General features: G+C 42.6%; 1 protein-coding gene across 1 annotated transcript in view; it reads right to left on the reverse strand.

Annotated features, from left to right (window-relative positions):
- The window catches only part of LOC143027558 (DNA-binding protein SMUBP-2-like), a 208,907-nt gene that overhangs the window by 4,370 nt on the left and 179,831 nt on the right, over positions 1-24,706 (reverse strand). The window contains exons 12-15 of the mRNA XM_076188869.1: positions 10,977-11,155; positions 6,589-6,712; positions 4,415-4,591; positions 421-1,121 (exon numbers count right to left, since the gene is read on the reverse strand). Of these exons, the coding sequence (XP_076044984.1) occupies positions 421-1,121; positions 4,415-4,591; positions 6,589-6,712; positions 10,977-11,155 (1,181 nt within the window). The remainder of the gene's footprint in view (positions 1-420; positions 1,122-4,414; positions 4,592-6,588; positions 6,713-10,976; positions 11,156-24,706) is intronic.

Consider the following 24,706-nt stretch of genomic DNA (forward strand, 5'->3'; position numbering starts at 1 on the left):
TCAACATTCTCTTGTCTACTCAATCAAGTAGTTTTCTTCAACGCCCATTCTTGGTCCAATCTCCACATTTCTCATTCTATTCATTCTTAAAACACCTACTGCATTTCTCAGACACTTCGTTCAAAAACATTTAGTCTATTCATTTCAATCTTTCTTACATTTCATGTCTGCTCTGTACAGTGCTGTGGGCACAATCACTCCTTCATCCAACCTTCTTTTTGTATTAATTCCTGAATACCTGTCTCATTACACTTCATTCCAAACATCTCATTTACTTTACTCTGTAACTCACCTCCACAATGAAATGAATACACAAATGACAATTCTTATCAGCAAAATTTATACAAATATCTATTAAAAGTAACAATTCTTATCAGCAAGAAATTATACAAATATCTATAACTATATCATTAAACCAACCTTCTGATTTTCTTTTGATTGCTGTTGCTGTTTCCTTTTTTCACAGTGGGTGACATGGAGATCATAATTTTGCTTTAGGATGTCTTTGCCACAACAATGACAGACCCTCTTCTCAGGATCCTCTTCTACAACATCTTGTATCTCACCAACTTCATCCTTAGGTATAAGGTCCTTCTGTTTCTCATCCTTTGTCACCTTCGATGGTTTCTGGAATCTTGGTCCATTGTGCTTGGAATGATTTTCTACAATGTTCTGAGCAAGATCTTCAATGAGCTCTTTATGCTTATTTGAGTCCCTCTCCTCTTTCACATTCTTTTTGGAGACTACAATATGCCTTGCCTTGTCCTCTCCAGTGCTTTCATGCTTGAGTTTGTGCTCTTCTGCAATCTCATGTACCAGTCGTCTCTCATAAGAGTTCAGGTCAGGAGGGAAAACAAGCTGGATTTCCCTGGAAAATATGAATTCTTTGATCTGAGCTTCAAACTCAGCTCTCCTGTGTACATTCCTCTCCTCCTGCTCTTCCTGAGTCAGAGTCTTTTGACAATATTTTTTGTCCTTCTGTCTTACTGAAGGTTCCTTGGTAGGTCTAGACCTCTGTGAACTGCTGCCTCCTTTGCCTTTGGTCTTGTCTGTCTTAGCCTTAGGTTCACTTGACTTCAAGATGATGTGATCTGGCTTGGTAACTTCAGTATTGTCCAGAGCTGGCAGGTAAGAAGAACAATATATGAGAATTTACATGCATGCATATACTAAAAAGTCTTTTCCATCTCCACTTCCTCTATCCTTTCATCTTTTAAATTCACCTCCCACTGACTGCCACCCTCATCCTTTGTACATCTCATCACCTTAGTTCTGCCCACATTGACTTTCAGCTTTCTTTCACAAATCCTATCTAGCTTTGCTACTAACTGCTTCAATCTTTCCTATGACTCAGCTACAAGTGTAATGTCATCTACAAACAACAACTGGCTCACCTCATACTTGAGAATTTGGCTTCTAAATTCAATTCCACATAATGTATGAATGTCTCAAAGAATCCTCATCTATGGGATAGTAGTTAGACTGATGCAATTTTCAAGTGGATATTGGTACACATGGAAGAGGAAATCCTCATCCCTTTTACTCCCATTACATATATTCCTTAAACTCCTGCTTTGATGAAACCAGAATTGTATCTTACCACTTTCCTAGCATTATCCTTGCTGTGGATGTGCAGTGTCTTGCTACATTGCTTCTAACTCAGGGCAGTGGGCAAGATGCAGGGATGACACATCATCCAGGAGGAGCCAAGATAAAAGGGAGGGAGGGGGTTGAATGGGAGTGGAGCATGTGGGGATAGAATGGGTGGGAGTGGATTTTATGCCTTTGTTTTTTGTCTACCTCCCTTGTAAGGGGGGAAAAAACCATTATTATATTTATGTACTATCAGTTCATCAGCAATTTGCCATTCTCATTTAACAGGTCATCACCTTAGTCACTGTTTGTCTCCAACACTCCCTGTTATTCGCAAAATTGTCACTTGTGCAGAGAAGATGTAATGAACATTGACCATGTCCTAAGCTTATGTCTACTTTCATCCAATCTAGTGAACACTGACCTAGGCAATGTTAATGAAAGAACACTTGAATGGCTGGCCATCTGGCACAATAAGCTATGATGACTTCTTTAAACATTTTGACGATGTTCCCTTAAGGCTTTATTCACCATATCCTTAATCTACCCCTTGCTCTCACACCTGGCACCATCAATTCTTGCAACTACTAAGGATGTCTACATCCATTCACTCTTATAACATGCCCATACCATCTCATGTTGATGTTATACTTGTTCTCCCAATCCCATCTGTATACCATTTCCTTCACATACATACGTATACCAATGGCTACTTCCCCCTTACAAGGGAGGTAGCCAAAAAAACAAAGGCATAAAATCCATCCCCACATACTCCACTCCCATTCATCCCTCTCCCTCACTCTTATCTTGGCTCTTCCTGAATGACGGGTCATCCCTGCATCTCACACACTGCCCTGGGTCAGAAGCAGTGTAGCAAGACACAGCATATTCACAGCAAGGCTGCTTCATTTAATCAGTGCACTCTCATTTAATCTCTGCACTCTCATACAGAAAAAGAGAACACAGGGAGAAACCCTTTCGGGCTGTATCAAAATATCATTCACATTTCCTTCATAAATCTTATGCCTTAATCTATCATAATTCATAATTATACACAGCAATCAAACACCTCCTGAGCTTGGCCTAGGGCAGTGTTTCTTAACCTTTTCTAACCTCAGCACCCTTGTAGTGAGGTGTAGGCAGTCCAGCATGCCCCTAACTTTGGCAAACATCGTGTTACTACAAGGATAAAATAAGGTGAAGTGTAGTACTGCCATGTATTTAGCATTTCCCAGCACCCTCTAAAATCGATTTCAGCACCCCCAGATTAAGAAATACTGGCCTAGGGAGTGAGTGCCAGCTTATAGGGCTACACATCCATGAGAGTAAGGACTAGGAGGTGGAGATATGATCTGTTAGTTCTGTCACCACTGTTCCCCTCTCTGGTCCTTTCACCACTCTGTTGTCATCTCTATGGGCCGACTTTCTTTTGTGTTTTTACTTTATATTTTCCTTTCACTACTATCTTTGTTACATATGATTAGTCACTCACTATTTTCATCTGTAGGAAGCCCCTTTGCTTCCGATCATCCCACTTAACCAAGTTTCATTACTTTGTATAAGAGGGGGGGAATTAAACGGAGCTTAATTTTTCTTTCTTTTCTTCCCGAATGTTAATACACTTGGTTCTCTAAGTTACACCAAGGGACTCCTGTCAAGAATCCTCAATTTGTTTACTAGGTCAGTTCTGCAATGACATCATGATTTCTTTAGTCCAATGATCTTAACCTGTTGAATTTCCTCCTTCACCCTTTCTCCAATCAGATAAGCTGTTACAAATTTGTAAGCAATACTGCTTACTCAAGCAATCTTGAAATCAATGCACCACTGACTTAGTTTACATATTGTTACATCAACATAATAATGATTATACAACAATGGGTCACCGGCAACTGTTTGTAAACATTTAGGTGGGGAGCGAGATTGTGCAACTCCTTTGCCTTCTTGCCTTCGGGTATTATATAAATACATAAACTATAAAAATATAACACTTGTCATCTACCTCCCCTTTCTACCCACTTGTCTACCAGCCTCCTACATGATCTCTGGGTGGTGAGCATCTCATCTCTACCTTTCAGACAGAAGTAGAACCCCATGGAGATGTCTCCAGTCTCCTTGTGTCATAAGAACATAATAGAGGAGACTGCAACAGACCATAAGGCCTACACTAGGCAGTTCAATGTCCATTACCACCTGTCCTATCCATAAAGTTATTTAATCTTCTCTTAAAACAATCAATAGTTTCAGCTCTTACTATATGGCTATTAAGTCTATTCCATTCATTAAACAGTCTGTTGGTAGACCAGTTCTCGCCTGTTTCCTTCTTAAACTTAAATTTGTCCAATTTAAATTTGCTAATATGAGTTCTACCCTGTTGTCTTAATATGATGACCTTGCCTGCACCACCCTTGTTAAAGTGCTTGGCACATTTGAATACTTCTATTAGATCACCCCGCACTCTTCGTCTTTCTAGAGTGTTAAGGTACCTAATATTGGCGGCACACTAGATAAGTATATTTGCTTTTGCTACTTCATACGAGTAAAAACGACTCCGGTTCCAATATTCTAGACTTCTGTAAGAACATCTCGACAATGTGTCTAACATTCGTATTTTAAGTTTAACTTCTCTTAGTTTGTCATTCAGCTTCTCACTATATGAAGCAAGGGTAATTTGACATTTGGAAAATTAAAAACAAAACATTGTAACCGAAGTCGTTTCTACTCTAACGAAGTGGCAAAATCAGTTAGCATGCTCGCGAGAAATGCCTAGTTTACCGACACAATGAGAATGTCCTCGCATAGTAAAATTGGAAGTCATTACCTTCCTGGTAATCGTGTGCCGTTCGAACCTGTCCATTTTCTGCGATGTAATCGAGAAGGTTTTTGATGAACCCGTGCTGACCGACAGTCGTCGAGTCACAGATCACAGCAACATGGCGTCGAGCTCGCGTCACCGCCACATTCAGCCTTCTGTCTTCCGACAAGAACCCGACCTGGCCTGCAAGTAAACATAGGATGAGCCACCAGTAAGAGCGACTTGTAAACAAGCCCTATATTTGCCCAATGCCACCCTTAACCCGTATGTTGGCTGTGTAACTTTGTGTAGAATAAGTCTAATGGGGACCACAATGGAAATAAGCTCACATGTTTTTTGTTATCTTCGGTAATGGTTATTGTAATTTCGAACTATGTGTTTTTTCTTTATCTGTAGTGTATTTGATGTATTTGTTTTATTGCCCAATAAATTTAATATTATTGTTATTAAACTATCCTAGTGTCAACACTTACTTGCTGGGTAACTTCAAGCTACCACTAACGACTACTAAACTAGTGGCCGTGTCAATGAGTCTATCTGGGCTATTGTTATAATTGTACTGTGAGCACATGTTGGGACATAGATAGGAATAATTTGGGTTCTGTTCCAGTATCACGCAAAAGCATTTTTTATTTTATTTTTTGTAACTGAAAGGTCTATTTTCGCCATGAGATGGTTAGGTTAGGTTTGGTTAAGAGCTATTGGACAAAGTAAATTTCATGTTAAATATCCATGCTTGCGTGTTTCTAGAATTAAAACATAATCTGCTGTTATTTTCACTGTTTCAAGGTAGAATGAGTTCAAACTAAGCCTAATGTAACCTAGTTTAACGTGGGCTCAATTTTACGTGGCGATAAAAAATAAAATCTTCTATGACATCTTACACACACATTGACATATTTCTTTATGTTATCCATCACAAGACAAAGAAAACCTGAGTAAACCTATGGTACTTATAGAAAACGAAGTACGTAAGGGGTAACTTAAATGGATTTCAACGGGTGTGCGTGGGTGTTTTTTTAAGACTATTTTTAAGAAATGAAGTATGTGTTTGAAAATTTCCAGTCGTCACATATGATTTCGTTAAATACTCAAGTATATTCTAAGTTAAGTTTTTAAATTATGTCAGTGTAAAATTGATGAAAGTAAAAACGTAACTCACGCAGATAATTATGTAAATATTATAACATTTTAAATATATGCCCATGCGGTCAATTTGAAGTCTGGATCTTGATATAACCCTGCTGTATACCATTGATTATATTATGAATAATATACTTAATTTTGCCCACCACCACCCTACAAAAATTCTTGACCTCCTTACAAAAATTCCTGCGGATACCATTTCACCTACTTCCGGAGATGGAACCCTGAGGGGCTGACAATCGGTTTCTGGACCTCGCCTAAGATCACGTCCTGGGTTCGATACCCTTTGGAAATCCTTGCACAGGGGTGGGCAACCCATGGCACGCGTGCAAAACCTGGCACACTACCGACTTTTTTCCGGGACGCCAAACCCGGGGCTCATCTTAAAACATAACTGATAAATTTCCAATTTTTGTATGACCAATGATAACCGCATGATGCGCTGGGTGGAGGATTGAGGCCCTACGAGGTGAAGAAGGCCCATACACGTATGTAGATCTATAATTTTACTCCACTAGAAAAAAAAAAAAAAAAAAAAAAAAAAAAAAAAAAAATAAGAGCTTCTTGGTGTAAGGTCACAGACATCAGAGGCACCTCTGGCATCACGATTTGTTCACTTGAACATCGTTCGTGATCACAACTTATTCAGCCGTTAGATTAAACATCTTAGCGGAATGAACGCATTAACACTGGGGAAGAACACAGTGATAACAAAAATAATAGTAATAACAATAATAATGAAATAATAGAGGTGAGGATGATAATAATAATAATAATAATAATAACAACAACTCAACGTAGCTGGCGAATTACATACTAAATGTTCAACAACAACTATGAGGAAAACTCCCCCACAGAGTTCATTAATGACCTAAGGCTCTGTTCACACTAGCGTCGGTACCGCATAGTCAAGGAAAATCTGCTCGGCTTTGTGTGAACGCCTCCAATGACTTACATGGTAACTGAACCGCGGCGGTTTCAACCGCTAGTGTGAAGAGGGCCTCAGGATCTGGGGGTAAAAAGGGGCGACTTGCCTTTGTCGTTGGAGCGGACTAAGGAGAGGACCACGGCCTCCTTCTCGCGCCCTTGGAACCCGTCCACGGAGCGGACCTCCACCTCGGGGTGCTCCTCCGTCAGCAGGCCGCGGATCAGCTCCACCTGCAAAAAGAGACCTAAGTCGTACTCACGAACTACAGTGCAGAGAGAGAGAGAGAGAGAAAGGTGTGTGTGTGAGATAGACAGAGAGAGGGAGAGAGAGAGAGAGAGAGAGAGAGAGAGAGAGAGAGAGAGAGAGAGAACATAAGAATGAAAGAGACTACAAGAGACCTAAGGGGAGAGAGAGAGAGAGAGAGAGAGAGAGAGAGAGAGAGAGAGAGAGAGAGAGACAAAGGTGTTAGGTTGAGTAATCTAGCTCAGAGGGGCACAACATTAAAATGTTTTTTCTCCCCTCACTGCCAAGTCTCCGGCACGGCCAGACTGCTCCACATAAAGGCTGAGGTGGAGAAACAAAAGGAGAACAGGGAAACGAGATGTGATCCACAGATGCGCCTAAAGACCAGAGCCATGAAGCGAGACGAGCCATACAAAGGCGTATCACACTGTGAATTTTTTCCTCCAATTAATTGGCGGTACAGCCCACCTCCAGAACTTTTTCCGTCGGAAAATCACTATGGCAAACTATTTTGTTCTCTCGAAAATTTACACAGAAAGTCATTTGATATGCTGGAGGAAAATTATTTTCCTTCAGCATATCAGATCCCTTTCCGAAAGCTGCGGGTTGCAAATTTGCTCCAACAATCGGAGGAAAAAAATGGCTCAGTGTGATAACGCCTTAAGGAATCTACTGAACAACGACGACGACGACGACTACGGCAGGTGGAGATACAATGCAACATGCAATCACGGGAATCGCTAAGTCCGGTGAGGGGAAGGCCCAAGACACACACCCACACCCACAAACACAAGCACACACATGTGCACACACGCACACACACACACACACACACACACACACACACACACACACACATGTACACACACACACACACACACACACATGTTGACACACAGTACCCTACAAGTGTAGCTCCTTTCCTGTATATTAAGTAAACACAGGCAACACACACACACGCAGATACCTCGTGAGTGTAACCTCTTATGTTACAAAAACAATACACAGACACAGACACAGACACACACACAGATGGTACCTCATGAGTGTAGCTCTTATGTTACACAAACAGTAGGCAAATACACACACAGACACACACACACACATAGGCGCTACAACACAAAAGTAGTTCTTTCCAATATATTACAATTCAGTAAATACAATAAGATAAACACACACACACACACACACATACACACACACGCACACACACTTAAATAGTGATTAGGGAGCCCTGCATCCGCTCCTTTTATAAACGCGTGGTTGTACTAGTGTAAACCTAATTGCTCCGGCCTGGAGTACAAAAATAAATCTGATGGAAAATTGATATATTGAGTTTCCAAAGTACAACGTGGCGGATGGCCATCAAGTCTTTCAAAAAGGTCATACACTTGAAAACAATGCAAGTAAAAAAAAAAAAAAAAAAAAAAAATAGTGTGCCAGCATATCTTGATATATTTAATTTCGGTTAAGTTGTCCAGACCGTTTGTTCCAAGTGAGAGGGTTAACATGTTTCTACGCTTTTCAAGACACAAATCGTTCCCTCTCGGGGGGGGGGGGGTAGCAGTAAAGAGAGGTAGGGGTTTTTTAAGGAGGGGGGATTTTTTTTTTTTTTTTTTTTTTTTTTTAACAGAGCTAGTATTCCCCCCTTCCGCGCCCCGTTCGAGGTTCCGAGTCCAAAACACTACCACTCCTGCCTCTGCTTCTTCCTGACTGACAACTTGGTCACTCGGGCGCCTCTGTGTGGCTTCTGCAAGGCTGGAGCGCAGCCGCCGCCGCCGCCATAAAGCTATTTATCTTCACTTTTACCAAACGTGTTTTTCTTCTTCTTCGTCTTCTTCTATTTATGGATTAGTTTGATATTCTATTGTATGATCGGGCGTGTTATCTCGCTCATTCAAGATTGTTATGCACGGCTGGAAAACGACATTTGTCAATACCAACTACGTGGGGGAAAGAGAGAGAGAGAGAGAGAGAGAGAGAGAGAGAGAGAGAGAGAGAGAGAGGAGGAAGCAAAGGACGAGGAAGAGAAGGAAGGATGGAGGGGAGGAGGAAGAGGAGTAGGATGAGGAGGGAGTATGAAGGAAGAGAAGGAAGAGGAGGAAGGATGGAGGGAGAGGATGAAGGAGTATGGAGTAAGAGGAGGGGGAAAAGGAGGAGGGAGTATGAAGGAAGATGAGAAAGAGAAGGGTGTAGAGAAGAAGGTCTGGGAGGAAGGGAGGGAGGGGGAGCTATGGATGCTCCCCCAAAAAAAAAAAAAAAAAAAAAAAAAAAAAAAAAAAAACTCTATTAAGCCAAGCCTTGTGCCAAATCACTTGGCCACGCCGTACCCAAGACGTTAACCATAAGGAGGTCATGCAATGATAAAGCATTGGGCCGACAAAAGACTCTTCCGTCTATAACGAAGTCGGGAGGAGGAGGAGGAAGAGGAGAAAGAGGGGGGAGAAATGAGGAGGAGGAGGAGCAGGAGGAAGAGGAGAAGGAGGTTGTGAGAGGGCCGAGGGAGGAGGAAGAGGAGGAGGTTAGGGAAGGAAGGAGTGAGGAGGATGAAGATGGGGAGGAGAAAGAGAAGGAAGAGGAAAAGGTTGGGGGAAGGCCGAGGGAGGAGGAAGAGGAAAAGGAGGAGGTTAGGGGAGGATGAGGAGGAAGAGAAGGAGGTGGAGGAGGAAGAGGAAAATGAGGAGAAGGAGGAGGTTAGGGAAGGATGAGAAAGAAGAGGAGGAAGAGGAAAAGGAGGAAGAGAAGGAGGTTTGGGAGGGAGGGAGGAGGATGAAGATGGGGAGAAGGAGGAAAAGGAAGAGGAGGAGGAGGTGGAAGAGGAAGAAGAGGAGGAGAAAAAGGAGAAGGAAGAGGAGAAGGTGGAAGGCCGTGGGAGGAGGAAGAGGAAAAGGAGGAGGTTAGGAAGGGATGAAGATGAAGATGGGGAAGAGGAGGAGGAATAGAAGGAGGAAGAGGATGAAGTTAGGGAGGGTGGGAGACGGATGAAGATAGGGAGGAGGAAAAGGAAGAGGAGGTGGTGGAGGAGGAAGAAGAGGAGGAAGAGGAGGAGGAAGAGGAGGAGGAGGAAGAAGAGGAGAAGGTTGGGGGAGGGCCGATGGATGAGGAAGAGGAAAATGAGAGGAACAGGAGGAGGTCAGGGAGGGAAGGAGGGAAGGAGGGACGGATGGATGAGGATAAAGATGGGGAGGAGGAGGAGGAGGAGGAGGACGAGGAGGAGGTTAGGAAGGGAAGGAGAGAGGGAGGGATGAGGATGAAGATGGGGGAGGAGGATAATTAATAAATAAATAAATAAACAATAACAAAACAACAAATAAATAAATAAATGAATAAAAATTGTCTTTATCCAATTTATTTTTTAAACTTCGCTCCTACGGCACCGTTACAGGTCTAACACCAAACAATTTCATTCAGTTGGGGACAGGACAGCCCCCCCACACACACACACATACACCGCGCGGAAGGTATTAAAAGGTTAATGCATATACACGTGTATACAATTAAAAAATAAATCCATACAGAAAATCCTCCTCCTCCTCCTTTACCCTAACCTTCTCCTCTTCTTCGTCCTTCTCCCCCTCCATCCTTCTTTATGTTTCTTTTCTTCCTCCTCCTCCTCCTCTTACTCCTTGTCCTTTGCTTCCTCGTCCTCTTCCTCCTCAATTCAAACTTAAGTTCTTTCAACAAGGAGATTGTACTAAACTTTCCCCTCCTTTTGGAAGAATCCAGTTCGAACAAAGACGGAAAGCTATCAGAAGGAAGAGCATTCCAGGTCCTCCCTTCTGGAGAGAAAGAGAGAGAGAGAGAGAGAGAGAGAGAGAGAGAGAGAGAGAGAGAGAGAGAGAGAGAGAGAGAGAGAGAGAGAGAGAGAGAGAAGAGGTGTCTGAGCTGTCTCCTGTACATGTGCTTCGGATGTACATTCAGTACCCCTGGATATTACATAGTGTAAGATTAACACTATGACACAGGAAGAGCGTTCCAGAGCCTCCCTTCAAAAGGAAAGAAAGAGTAGGTGCCTAAGCTCCCTCATGCACATGTGTTTTCGATGTACATTCAGTACTTTCCATTGGATATTACATTGTGCAGGAATAACAATATGACATAGGAAGCGAGTTCCAGAGCCTCCCAGTGAGAGTAAAGAAACAGTAGGTATCCGAGGTCATTCAGTATTTTTCCTGGAAATTATATAGTATAAGAATAACATTATAACATAGGAAGCGGGTTCCAGAGCCTCCCGAAGACCTCAGAGCTTACCTGGAGGTTATATGGCGTGATGACCGCGATGTGGCGCCCTTGGAGTCCCGCTTTCAGGAGGGCGCGGACGTGGGCGGCGACGACGGCAGCCTCGCCCGCGTTGCCCTTGCTCTGCTCCTCCAGCGTCTCCATCTCGGGGCAGTCGCAGCCGGCGGTGTCCACGAGGACCAGGGCCTCTTCTGCGAAGAAGAAAAACGAGAACGATGAAGAGAGTTCCCCAAGAAGAATTCTGAAGACTCTATCGAAAGAAACACCAAATGTGAGGACGGAGCCTTTACTGGTACAAGAAGAGTTCCGAAGACTCTATCGAAAGAAACACCAAATGTGAGGACGGAGCCTTTATTGGTACAAGAAGAGTTCCGAAGACTCTATCGAAAGAAACACCAAATGTGAGGACGGAGCCTTTATTGGTACAAGAAGAGTTCCGAAGACTCTATCGAAGGAAACACCAAATGTGAGGACGGAGCCTTTACTGGTACAACGTTTCGCGTGTTACAACTTTATCCGGGGACTCGTAATGAAGGTCCCATTGAGATCGCTGTCACGTTGAGCACGGAAATAGCTGGTCATCGATGATGACATAAAGAGGGTGGTCAAAGTGAGATGCAGAAAATGAGGGAAAAAGAAAATGACCATCAAAATGTAAAAGAAAAAAAGGAGGAAAAAGAAGAAGAAGAAGAAGCAGACGAGGAGAAGGAGGATGAGGATGAAAAGCAGGAGGAAGCAAATACGAAAAATAAAAACAAAAGGAAGAAGAAAGGAAGAAAAGGAGGATGCAGAGGAATAGAGAAGAAAGAACAAACAGAGAAGAGAAGAAGAAAGAGAAAAAAAAAATGGAGAAGCGTATCATTAACAATATGGAGAGAGACCATTCCTGGAAGCCAAAGAGCCTCAATCTATTTATTACCACGTCTGACGTCTCCACTCCAAGTTTTTTCGTGTTCTGCTGCTAAGCTACGCCCTAAGAAGAAGAAGAAGAAGGAGAAAAAGAAGAAGGAGGAGAAGAAGAAGAGAAGAAGAAGGAAAAGAAGAAGAGGATGCAAATTACGATGGGGAAGAGGAGGGGTTACATGATCAAACGAACAGTAGCAGACCTATTGGTCTGGGGGAGTAAGAGAAGAAGGAGGAGGAGGAAGAGGAGGAGGAGGAGGAATAATAGGAGGAGGGGTATGGAGGAAGAGGTGCAATGATGGAGGAGGAGGAGGAGGAGGAAGAGGAGCAGAATGGGGAGGAGGAGGAGAAGAAAGAGGAGGAGGACGTAGTAAAGGACAAGGAGTAAGAGGAGGAGGAACAGGGGGAGGAGAAGGAAGAGGAGTCAGACGAGAGAGAGGAGAAGGAAGAGGAGGAAGTGAAGAAAGATAAGGAGGGGGAAGAAGAGGAGAAAGGATGGAGGGGGAGAAGAAGGAAGAAGCGGAGGAGAAGACAGAAGGGAGGTAAGGAAGAGGAAGAGATGGAGGTTAGGGAGGGAAGGTGGGAGGATGTGTATGAGGAGGAAGAGAAGGTTGGGGTAAGTAGGAGGGAGAAGGAAGAGGAGGTTAGGGAGGGAGGGTGGGAGGGTGGGAGGAGGAGGAGGAGAAAGATGGGGTAAGTAGGAGGGAGAAGGAAGACGAGGAGGTTAGGGAGGGAGGGAGGGAGGGAAAGAGGGAGGGAGGAGAAGAGGAGGAGAGAAGAGGAGGAAGAGGCAAAGAAGGTTGGGGTGAGTAAGAAGGAGAAGGAAGAGAAGGAGGTAGGGAGGGAGGGAGGGAGGAGGAGGAGAGAAGAGGAGGAGTAGAAGGAGGGGGAAGAGAGGGTTGGGGTGAATAGGAGGGAGAAGGAAGAAAATGAGGTTAGGGAGGGAGGGAAGGAGGGAAGGAGGGAGGGAGGGACGAGGACGATGATGATGATGAGGAGGAGCAGGAAGAGGAGGAGAAACCTTAGGTAATGGGACATGAGAAAGAGGAGAAGGTTGGATAGGAGGAGGAGGGAGGAGGAAGAGGAGAAGGAGGTTAGGGAAGGAGGGAGGAAGAGAAGGAGCTCAGATAATGAGACATGAAGAAGTGGCGAAGAAGAAGAAGAAGAAGAAGAAGAAGAAGAAGTGGAGAAGAAGAAGAAGAAGAAGAAGAAGAAGAAGAAGAAGAAGAAGAAGAAGAAGAAGAAGAAGAAGAAGAAGAAGAAGAAGAAGAAGAAGAAGAAGAAGAAGAAGAAGAAGAAGAAGAAGAAGAAGAAGAAGAAGAAGAAGAAAATCCGGGAGAGTGTGGGCAGACCTCGGAGTCGTCATGGGGAAAATGTTTATATCAGGACCCGACTGTCCTTCAACATCTCCAATCCAGTGGTCGCATCGTCCACTTGAATAAATATCATTCAGCGACATCAAGAAGAAAATAAGACTGCGGAAGGTCTGGAGTGGTCAAAGAGGTTTTCGTTTATTTAATCCAAGATCCATTCTTCAGAAAGAGAGAGAGAGAGAGAGAGAGAGAGAGAGAGAGAGAGAGAGAGAGAGAGAGAGAGAGAGAGAGAGAGAGAGAGAGAGAGAGAGAGAAAGAGAGAGAGAAGGACGCCTAAATTTTGCAGAAATTTTGCAGAAATCAGTTTTCCATAGGCCCTAACTGGAAGACACTGACGGAGGCCACTTCAACCTGGGCCTAAAGTACGAAGGGGAAGAACTGCGATGTACGGTAGGTGGACCTCGAACAAAGCGATTTCGTTGGTCCTCACTTCGGTTCCTGCGCTGAGGTACCTTCGTCAAGACCCCGTCACACTGTCAAGATTCTTGTTCAATTGTCGTGAATTTGAAAAGCTGGAAGACGACTTCGCTTACAGTCTTCTGTACTTCCCTAAGGACACTTCAACAACGAGTCTAATATTCGTATAGGTTTAACTTCTCTTAGTTCGTCATTCGGTTTCTCAATATATAACGCAAAAGTGACCTGACATTTGGAAATTCGTACAATAAAAGATTGTAACCCACAAGTGCACAATACCCCTTTAAATAAAAAAAAAATTGTCTTTTGCAGTCTTCTCCAGTCTTATGTTCTTTAGGGTGGTGCCTTGGTGCACTGTCAAGAGCTTTCCTGACAACAATTGAGGAGTGTCCAGGGCACTGAGTTTGTAGAAGATCTCACGACACAGTTAAGCGTTCTTCGAAAGGTTTTTGTGTGACCAGAAGACCGAGCCACCAGGAGGGTCTTCACAGTGCCAAGAGATTTCTTCAGAAAACATGGGAAGTGCCTGAAACGATAAGCCATCCAGTAGTCTTTGACAGAATCGAGACCTCTCTTAACAATGCATAACAAGTACCTGGGACAGTGAGCCTCCAGTTCTTTGACCGAATCAAGAATTCTCTGAGGAAAAAACAAGTGTCTGGGGTCGTGACCAGTCTTGTATTTTCTTAACACAATACCAAAAGCTCTTTGGACAAAGTATGAAGAATGTCTGCAGTAGCGAGCCGTCTAGTGATCTTTTGGCACCAAGAACTCCTGACAAATCTTCAAGTCTCCAGAATGTGGCGGCAATGGACCCCTAGACAAGGAGTTTAAGACCCCAAGATGTAACGCTTAGTGTTTGGGGCAAAGTCAGGGTAATTCAATGCATGAAGCCAACCAGGAATTTCTGGGATACAATACAAATCAAGAGGTGTTTCTGATATATGGTAATGGATCTCCCATAAATAGTCAGGGATTTCTATGAGAAAATCTCAATGTTGCCTCTGACATATGGTAAGGAATCGTCCATAGTCAGGGATTTCTATGAGACAATCTCAATGTTGTCTCTGACATATGGTGAGGGATCTCCTAAACATGTAACTGGTCTAATATATCCCAGATAGATAGTCAGGAATCTCTATGAGAAAATCTCAATATTGTCTCTGACATATGGTAAGGAATCACCCATAGTCAGGGATCTCTATGAGACAATCTCAATGTTGTCTCTGACATATGGTGAGGGAACTCCTAAACATGTAACTGGTCCAATATATCCCAGATAGTCAGGAATCTCTAAGAGGCAATATCGAGGTTGTGTCAGGCATATGGCGAGACATTTCCTATAAAGTCCAAAGTGTTTCAGACAAATAGTCAGGGATGTCTAAGAGACAATGCCACGGTTGTCCTTGACATATGGTGAAACATTTCCTGTTTCAAAATATAAAGCATCCCATATAAATGGTCAGGCAACTCTCTCAGTGTCAATGTTGTCCCAGACATGGTGATGGATCCCCTATAGATCTATAAAACCGATGGTGTCCCAGACACATGGTCTGAAATCTCACATATATAAGATAATTATGATTGTCAAATTTGTGATAAAGCAAAGGGTTTCTCTTCATCAACACTATTATTATTATTATTATTATTATTATTATTATTATTATTATTATTTTTTTTTTTTTTTTTTTTGGCCGAGTGGGATTTGGGAGACAAAGAAGGGGGAAGCCACACGAATGTTGAGATTTCATTAAAGAAGAAATTGAGTGAAAAATGAAAAAAGGTTGAGGACCACTGGTCTAAAGAGTCAGTACTTGAGGGAGTGTGTGCTACCTCGAACACAGGATTCCCAAACACAAGTTTGACAGGTTGCGTCAGGGCTGCCAACATATACACACCATGCTATTTTGAATTTAGCCGCCCAGAAGAAAAAAAAAGTGAAAATTGATCTAGGGAAAAAAAAAAAAAAAAAAAAAAAAACTCACCTCGGGTATTTGTTACCAAGTAAACGAAAGCTATATAACAAAAATTTTATTGAAAAAAGGCTAAAAAAGAGTCTGATATATAACTGCAGCCATGATGCAGAGGCTGCTGCAATACTGCATCACTGGCTCTGTCCTTGGTATGAACTCGCCCTCGGGGGAGAGTATGCAGGCGCAAGTCCTAAGTGCGGACTTCCCCAAGCACCCACCGAAGAGCAGCCTCACCCACAACAGATTCATTTCTTTTATTTATTTATTTTTTTTTTAAACCCGGACCTCCTTCTCAACTGAATAAGCCACCTGAAGTTAGCCACAATTCCCTGAAGGAGAACAAAGACAAAATCGAGCTAATGAGGAAACAGAAATCCCCTGTAGCCAATACTCTTTTGCACGACTTTCAACACATATAATCTACCTTAGGGGTAATATGTACTGTGACCATTAAGTACACTCATTAACTAATGAAGTCTGAAGAATTACTTTAAAATGCGTGAGAATAAATATAATCTTTTCATTTTCATCACATTCTCCTTTAAGGTTTTGCTGTACGGACAAATATAACATCCCCAGGTCATCAATACTGTAGTATCTCACCTGGACACTTTGGCCCTGTTCACACTAGCGTTGTTTCACCCGAGGCGGTTCAATTACAAAGTAAGTCTATGGAGGCGTTCACACGTAACCGCGTTGACTTTCCTTGACTATGCGGTACCGCCGCGGTTTCAGCGCAGTTTCAGCCGCTAATGTGAAAAGGGCCTTACATGGCCTACGCTGTGCTTTCATCGCGGCGGTTCAATTACAATGTAAGTTAATGGAGGCGTTCACACACAACCACGCAGTTTTTCCTTGATTATGCGTACCGCCACGGTTTCCGCGCGGTTTAAACCGTTAGTGTGAACAGGTCCTTACATGACATATGCTGTGCTTTCAATAACAACTAAGAATTCCCTAGAAGTCTTTCTAGAACAAATGGTAAGTTGAAATCACAAGTATTGCCAAAACAAATAATTTCACAATGGTCCTTCACATTCTCAAGTTGGTTTGATGCTGGACTATAACGAAATTCGTAAATATTTTACTGTAAATCTCACCAAACATACAACCTTCCCAAGACGGATTACGCTACCATGGTGAGGTAGTGCAGAGGCTGTATCGTCCCTCAATGGACAGGCCGGTCTTGCATTGGACCATTAAGGCTGAACTACACACCAAAGGTATATTCTACGGCTGACCATTGGCCTCTCATGGGTTCAAGTTCATCAGTACCCTTCTTGTGCTGCTCCTTTAACCACTCCCTGGTTATCGGGGGTCCAAGTACAGTTGTCATTATTTTTATTTTTTATTTTATCTTATTTTTTGTTGTTTTTTCAGTTTTATTGTGAGGTCCTGTATCCGTATCCGTAGCGAGGCTGAGGAACTTCTTGTGGCCTTGGGTCTGAACCAGAACGAATGTACAGTCATGAAGGAAAGTCCGGAGTCTCTTGGTGGTGACATGTAATCAAGTGTCAAGAGCAGATACCATAAGAGGATGAAACATTTATTATCATTATCTATTATTATTATTATTATCATTATTATTAGTTATCATAGTACTATATGGTATCTACTCTGAAACTTTTGTCGCAATTGCCATTTTAAATCATGTAACCAAATCTCTATAGGCCTGTGCCACATCCCCTTCGTCTATCTCTTCTGGCTGTCGCCAGGCGATTTTATTCAACTTGGAGCCTTACCATTGGTCAGAGTTGGACTGAAATCCATTTTCATTTTTGCCAGACTTAAGATGATGACAAGTGATTTTATTCAGTTAAAGTAAACCTCATCACTGCCCAGTGGGGCTGGACGTCGTTTTACGTCATCGGTGTTGCCAACTGTGTGATCAATGAATAGAATAAACTTCCAGCTGAGGCATGTAGTACATGTAGTACATCTTAGCAATATATGCTGTAATCTTTCTCAATCTGGACATTTTGTTTATTTGTTTTGGTTGCCTGTCTGGATGTTTACGTTTATTATTATTACCGTTAATAATATTACACTGTATAACAATGAAAAAAAAAGGAAATGAGAATATCCTTTACTTGGGAGTATTTTTTGTATAGATCACGAATATAACATCCGTTTCTTTCTGCGACCCTCCAGTTTCTCGTAAATTACCATCTTACGTTAAAGACACTGATGGATGTTTTTTGTTGCTTACTAATTTTGCTTCATATTTTTACTTTTTTATTTAACATTTTTTGTTTCTGTTACAATTTATATAATTTTTCACATAAGTGTTTTTTTCTTTAGAAGACAGAGCTAAAATGCCTAGACAATGCAAAAATTCCCCAGACAATTTTTGTTATATATGTGGATCAGTTACATTAAGGCAATGCAAGAGACAGACTTAACATATAAAGAAACTTTATGAGCTGTACTTTGGATGTAAAGTGGATGACCAGGACAAACGCTGGGCAGGCACCTCACATATGTTGTATCAGCTGTACAAGTTCCCTATCTGCCTGGGTGAAAGGCAAAGGGCCTGGCCTCAAGTTTGGCGTACCAATGGTCTGGAGGGAGCCAAAGGACCATTCAACAGATTGCTTCTTCTGCTTAATAGATATTAAAGGTGGGTATCTAATGTATATTCTTTACTGTTTTTCAATATATTTTCAAGAGATGTATCAATAAAAAAGATCGAAATACATACTATGTTGTACTTCCACTATTTTTTATTTCATTTCCCTGCAGGTCGCTACAGAAAAGGCAAGAAATCTATCATGTGTCCAGATCTTCAGTCTGCTATTCACCCAGTTCGACATTCAAGTGACATTCCTGTACCACAGCCGCCCTCTGAACTACCAAGCGATGATACAAGCAACTCAAGACGATTCAGAATCTCAAGATACAACGTATGTGATACAGCTTGAATCTGACAAGAAACCACACCTCCTCACCCAACAGGAACTCAAATAACTAGTTCGTGATCTAACACTTATTAAGCAACAGAGAGAACTCCTGGCCTAACGTCTGCAACAATGGAACCTGTTGGATGAAGATGCTCGGATTACAATATTTAGGAAGCGTTCTATAGATCTACAGCAATCCTTCACTTTGGAAAACAACTTGATTTATTGTAATGATATCAGAGGCCTATTCAATGCCCTTGAGCTGACCTATGAACCAAATGAGTGGAGGCTATTCATAGATACAGCATAAAACCGGTTCTGTTGCACATTGGGAACATGTGACGTGATATGAAACTTATGTTATCAAATTTGAATTCAGCACACTGAACTTCATAATAAAATGCACATGAGAACTATGTTTTTTTCTTGAACCTGAAATTTGTTGTAGTGTTATTATTATTACTATTATTGTTTTTATTATCATTATTAACAGTGTGTGTATGTCTTGGTTGGGCCACTCCCCATTTCAGGGGGAGAGAGACTTTTGTTAGTATATGTACTGATGTTATTATTATCATCATTATCCAAGGCTCACATGTGTACATTATAACAGGCATTACACACTAAGATGGTACCCAGCAGGATATACTATAGATCTGAAGTGAGTGGTGGTTTGGATAATGGACGAATGGATTTTGAAGAACAAATACGTTTCCATCTCGACAAAACTGCCGGTCGGCTTATCTGACGATCGACTTATTTGGCAGTCGACTTATCTGTCGATCGACTTATATGTCGACCGACTTATCTGACAATTTACTTACTCGTATGTGTCGATCGAGTTATCGAACGATCTACTTATCTGGCGATCGACTTATCTGTCGATCGACTTATGTGTCAATCGACTTATCTGACAATCAACTTATATATCAATCAACTTATTGGACGATCGCCTTAACTGGCGGTCGACATATCTGTCGAACGACTTATCTGATAATCGACTTATCTGATAATCGACTTGTGTGTCGATCGACTTATCTGACGTTTGACTCATAAGACTTACAGCTTGCGTGCAACTCTTAAATAGACTTTTTGAGACCGTCTTTCCCCTTTTCTTTACCAATCACTACCAAAGGTCTTTTGAAGAAATTGATGGCGGCTACAATGAGGAGGTAATGTTCAAAGCACATGGCGCTTCTTGATCATGTGCTTGTTTTATTCTGGCAAGACAACAGACGATTTGATCAAAGTGTTTCATATTTCTTAGGGAAGGAGAGGGAAGGGGAAGGGGTTAAATGTGGAAGGCCATTTTTTTTTTACCGTAACAACTTCAGCAACTCTGCTGCAATAGAGAAAAGTGGTCCGCCTTCCATATTTTCAAGCTCTGATGACTGTACTAGCCCGCCAACTGGCCTAGGGACGAAATTTCACATATCATACTGGCTTCCATAGTGCAGGGAATGGGGCAGGCCTCGGTACGGTTTTGCAAGATATGATGACATTGCCCCTTTTCGTACGGGGAAAAAGGATCTGCTGTCAAGGCGATTGTAGCAACAGGAAGCTTTAGTTGTGTTCAGAGCCATGAAAAAGGGACCTCCTGACTTTACATGTTCACCAGGGGCCGGGGGATTTCGCAGAAAACCACTGAAATAGAATTAAGAAAGACTAACTGATTTCGTTTATAATGTAAATGTCTTAGTAGGCGAAAACGTTTAGTCTTCCGTTGTTTTCTTACTATGCAGTTTTCTGAAAATACACGCTCACACACACACACACTATATATATATATATATATATATATATATATATATATACATATATACACACACATATATATAATGTATACACATACACACATATGCCTTGACGGAGCAGTGGTACCTTTTTCGAACGGTAATTCACCAATCCGAGTTCGAGTCCCGCCGAGGGCTGAAAAATTTCAGCATCGCTGCGCTGCCAACCTGTACTCCAACTCTGGTGGCCAAGGAATTGTGTGTGTGTGTGTGTGTGTGTGTGTGTGTGTGTGTGTGTGTGTGTGTGTGTGTGTGTGTGTGTGTGTGTAAGGTCACAGCATTACCCATAGATCGGGCAAGATATGAACTCTCATCCTGGAGGGTTACAACTGTCGATCACGAGTCCAACACGTGATCCAAGACCGTAGTAATCATATGCATAACCGTAACATGAATATGCTACCTATGCAGGCTGCCACTGAGTTCTGTAATCCAGTTGTTATAGAAATTCAGGGCAAGGTCTTGTTATTACTTGTATCATTTACAATTAATATTACTTGTATTGTCTACAATTGGTATTCATTTGGATTAAGAAGGTAGTGGGACATCAAGCAGAGATACTGTGAGCTTTTAATTTCCTGATGCTTCGTCCTCCGTGGCAAAACATAAGAACTTAAGAATGAAGAAGACTGCAAGAGACCATAAGGCCTACATTTGGCAGTTCATGTCCAGTACCACTCATCATCTCTATATAATCATCCAACTTCTCTTTAAGCAACCGATAGTTTACCAAGTCTATTCCACTCTGTAGGTAAACCAGTTCTTGTCTACTTCCTTCTTTAACCTATATTTGTCCAATTCAAATCCATTACTACGGGTTCTGCCCTGATGTCTTCATATAATGACCTCAGGAAACGAAAAGTTCACAAAATCTTTGAGTTTTCCTTTTTCACCAAAGTCACCTCAGGGCAAGGTGAACGCAGTAATCAGCTTGTGCAAGATCAACTGCCCCAACTTCCGTGGTACAGGACTCGTTTCCATCCATAAGGTCGCAAAAATAATCATTTTTGCGACCTGGATCACTATGTATGGAAAAGGCAACTCGAACGGTCTGTGTAGGCTTTATGGTCTCATGTGATCTCCCTCATTCGTGTGTTCTTATGTGTCTTGGCGCCGCGCGTTCTGAAGGAGAGACGCGAATACTTGGGTTTGGGTTGTGTCGCCTGAGTTGTTCAACTTGGAGAGAGCACCTCGCGCTGCCGCGGATCTCTCACTGCTGATTGGTTGATCAAATGAAGCGCTCCATGCCAGACAGGCGAAGACGCCAGAACCATGAACAGAGTTATCACTGTCCAAAGTTTTAACAAATGAGGCGCTCAACGAAAACGTATTTTTGAGGTACTGGTGTCTTCGCCTGTCTGGCACGGAGCGCCACTTACATTGAATCGTTGCAAACGGAGTGGTACTCCTGAGAGACGTACGTTAGAGAGAATCATCTCCCTGCCAGTGACTTTATAAAAAAAAAAAAAAAAAAACTACGTCAACACCCTCATCTTCACCTGAAGGTGCAACCCCGAGGAGCTGGCTTTCGGTCCCCGGACCGGACCTAAGCTCTCTATCAGCTTCGACTGTGTTATCTCCACTTTTTTTTTCTACAGATCTATGACAAGGTGTGGGGACTGTTGCCAGCTGCTGTGGGGTTGTGGGTTATTCAACGAAACTCGAACAAGCAACCGTTATCACTCACACATAATTTACAAAATATGGTGAATTAGTAGGGGAAAAAAAAAAAAAAGTGCCGAAGACTGCTTTATCATAGCTTAGTTTAGAAGTGCCAAGCAAACATGATTTGGGCTTTTGTGTATGCCAAGGACGACGGTGCCAGAGTGCCAGACAGTGCCACCTACACTGATCATGATTCAGGTATTTGCATGTGCTGAAGGGCAACCAAGTGCCAAGGACACACACACACATACACACACACACACACAACTTAGATAAAAAAAACAGTGTGTGCAAACACTATTCACGATTTTAAGAATAAACTTGATGCTGAAAGATACAAAGACGGGTCACCACGAGCATAGCTCCCTTCCCGTATAATGCAACTAGGTAAATAAATACACGCATAATCGTCATCATCCATTAGGGGCATACGCCAGGGTGCGCGTTGCGTCACTCACACTCCGGCGCCAGTCCCCGCGTGGGTCTCTCCGAGGAGCAAGCTCCCATGCAGCCACCCTTCCCATTTCAAACATGAATTATGTGGACGTCCCTTTAGTCTGCTCCATGTACAGGGTGGCCTAAAAGTCACTGAGCTGTTTTGACTTTTAATAAATTTCTTATTTTTTCAAATACATGTATGGAATTTTAATACGAAATATAGGAGATAATGGGGATTAATTTGAATTACTCCTTTTTTATCAATACGTACAATTACGTAAAATAACTGGAAAAAGGCAACTAATGACCTCGATGACATTTGGGCATCTCTGTACTTGACCCATGTCTGCGTTCTTCATATATCAATTAAATCGCTTGACAGACGTCAAAAATATATTGTTGGCGTTTGGTGTCACTTCAAAGGGATTTACGGCACGTGAATCTTCATACATTTTCTGCAAATGTGGAGGAGATGTCTTTCTTAAATTTAATCGTTTGATGTTAGCCATAATAGGATACTGAAAGAGCCACAATGACATTAAACACCACTGTTTAACTAATCGTCCCTTGGTTTTCTTTAAATATTTGATCTGACAAAAATAAATAAATAAATAATAAATAAATAAACAACGTTCTTTGGTTTTCTTTATCAATTTAGTCTGACAAAAAATAAATATTGTCTCCTGTTAAGTCCATATTTTCTATCAACCGTTTGAAGAGCAGATGTTTCCTAAAATCGAATAAAATCATCTGAACAGTTAATGATGATGATAATATTATTATCAATAATAATAATAATAATAATAATAATAATGATAATAATAATAATATAATAGTAATAATAGTATTAATAATAATAGTTGTTGCCTAAGGTTTCAATGTGTACGTGTGTGTGTGTGTGTGTGTGTGTGTGTGTGTGTGTGTGTGTGTGTGTGTGTGTGTGTGTGTGTGTGTGTGTATGTGTGTGTGTGTCTGTCTGTGTGATTCACCATGGTCTTGGACCACGTATTGGACTCGTGATCGACAGTTATTAACCTCCCGGATGAGAGCCCAGAGCTCGTGTGACCGATCTCTGGGTAATGCTGTGACCTTACACGCACACACACACCCAACTCCCCGCTCACGAGAGTTGGAGTAACAACCCGCAGCGCAGCGATACTAAAATTATTTCAGCCCTGGGCGGGAGTTGAATCCGGACCGCCGTAGTGGCAGGCGATAACTCTAACCACAGCGCCACGAGGTGTGTGTGTGTGTGTGCGTAACATCACATCATTGGCTATAAACTGGTCAATACACGACCTCTGAACTCTCAACTGGGAGGACAACAGCTGTCAATCTCGTGTTCAACACGTGATCCAAGACCGTGATGAATCACACGTGATCCGTATCAAGGAACTGATCTTATCCCCCAACAGCACCTGCCCCCAGATCCCCTCCCTAGCCTCCCGAAGAGACCCAAAAAACCAGAAGACAAAATATAAAAATTTGTTTTTCGACCGCCCGGCCACGTGCCTCGGAGGTCAGAACATGTCACGCACATGTTTCTTCGGTGAGGCGAAGGAGGAGGTGGAGGAGGGAGGAGGAGGAGGAGGAAGAGGCGGACGTGCGAGAGGACAGGAGAGGAGAGGAGGGAGGGACAGATGGTTGGATATGGGAGAAAAGAAGGGAGGATGAGAGGGAGAGTGAGGAGGAGTAGGATATGGTGAGGAAGGAGGGTACCTCCTTGGGACTACGTGACGTGTGTGTGTGTGTGTGTGTGTGTGTGTGTGTGTGTGTGTGTGTGTGTGTGTGTGTGTGTGTGTGTGTGTGTGTGTGTGTGTGTGTGTGTGTGTGTGTGTGTGTGTGTGTGTGTGTGTGTAAAGAGGAAAGGAGGGAAGGATTGACATTAGAGAGAAGAAGAGAGGCTGAGAGAGTAACAATGAGAGTAAAAGGGAAAAGAGGGAACTGAGTGTATGGCACGGAGGAGAAAGGAGGGAATAAGGAGGGAGGGGTGAGATGGAGGTATATGGGGGTGGAGGGGTGTATGGAGGAAAGGTAGGGGAGTGTGGGGGGGTTAAGGGGGAGGGGAGAGGGAGGTCGGGAGGAAGCCACTGGTTGTGAGTATCAGCCCCTCCATCTGGGAAGAAAAACCCATTTCGTGTGAATCCACCTCACTTTTTTACATGGACAAGGCTTTGATCCTGAGGAGGAGGTGGTGGCGCTGGGAGGAGGAGGAGGAGGAGGAGGAGGAGGAGGAGGGGGGCAGAAGGTGGAGGAGGGGGGCAAAAGAAGCAGGGGGCA

Source organism: Oratosquilla oratoria, chromosome 8 (genome assembly GCF_046742065.1).
Source record: "Oratosquilla oratoria isolate Oo_2021 chromosome 8, ASM4674206v1, whole genome shotgun sequence".
NCBI classification, from domain to species: domain Eukaryota; kingdom Metazoa; phylum Arthropoda; class Malacostraca; order Stomatopoda; family Squillidae; genus Oratosquilla; species Oratosquilla oratoria.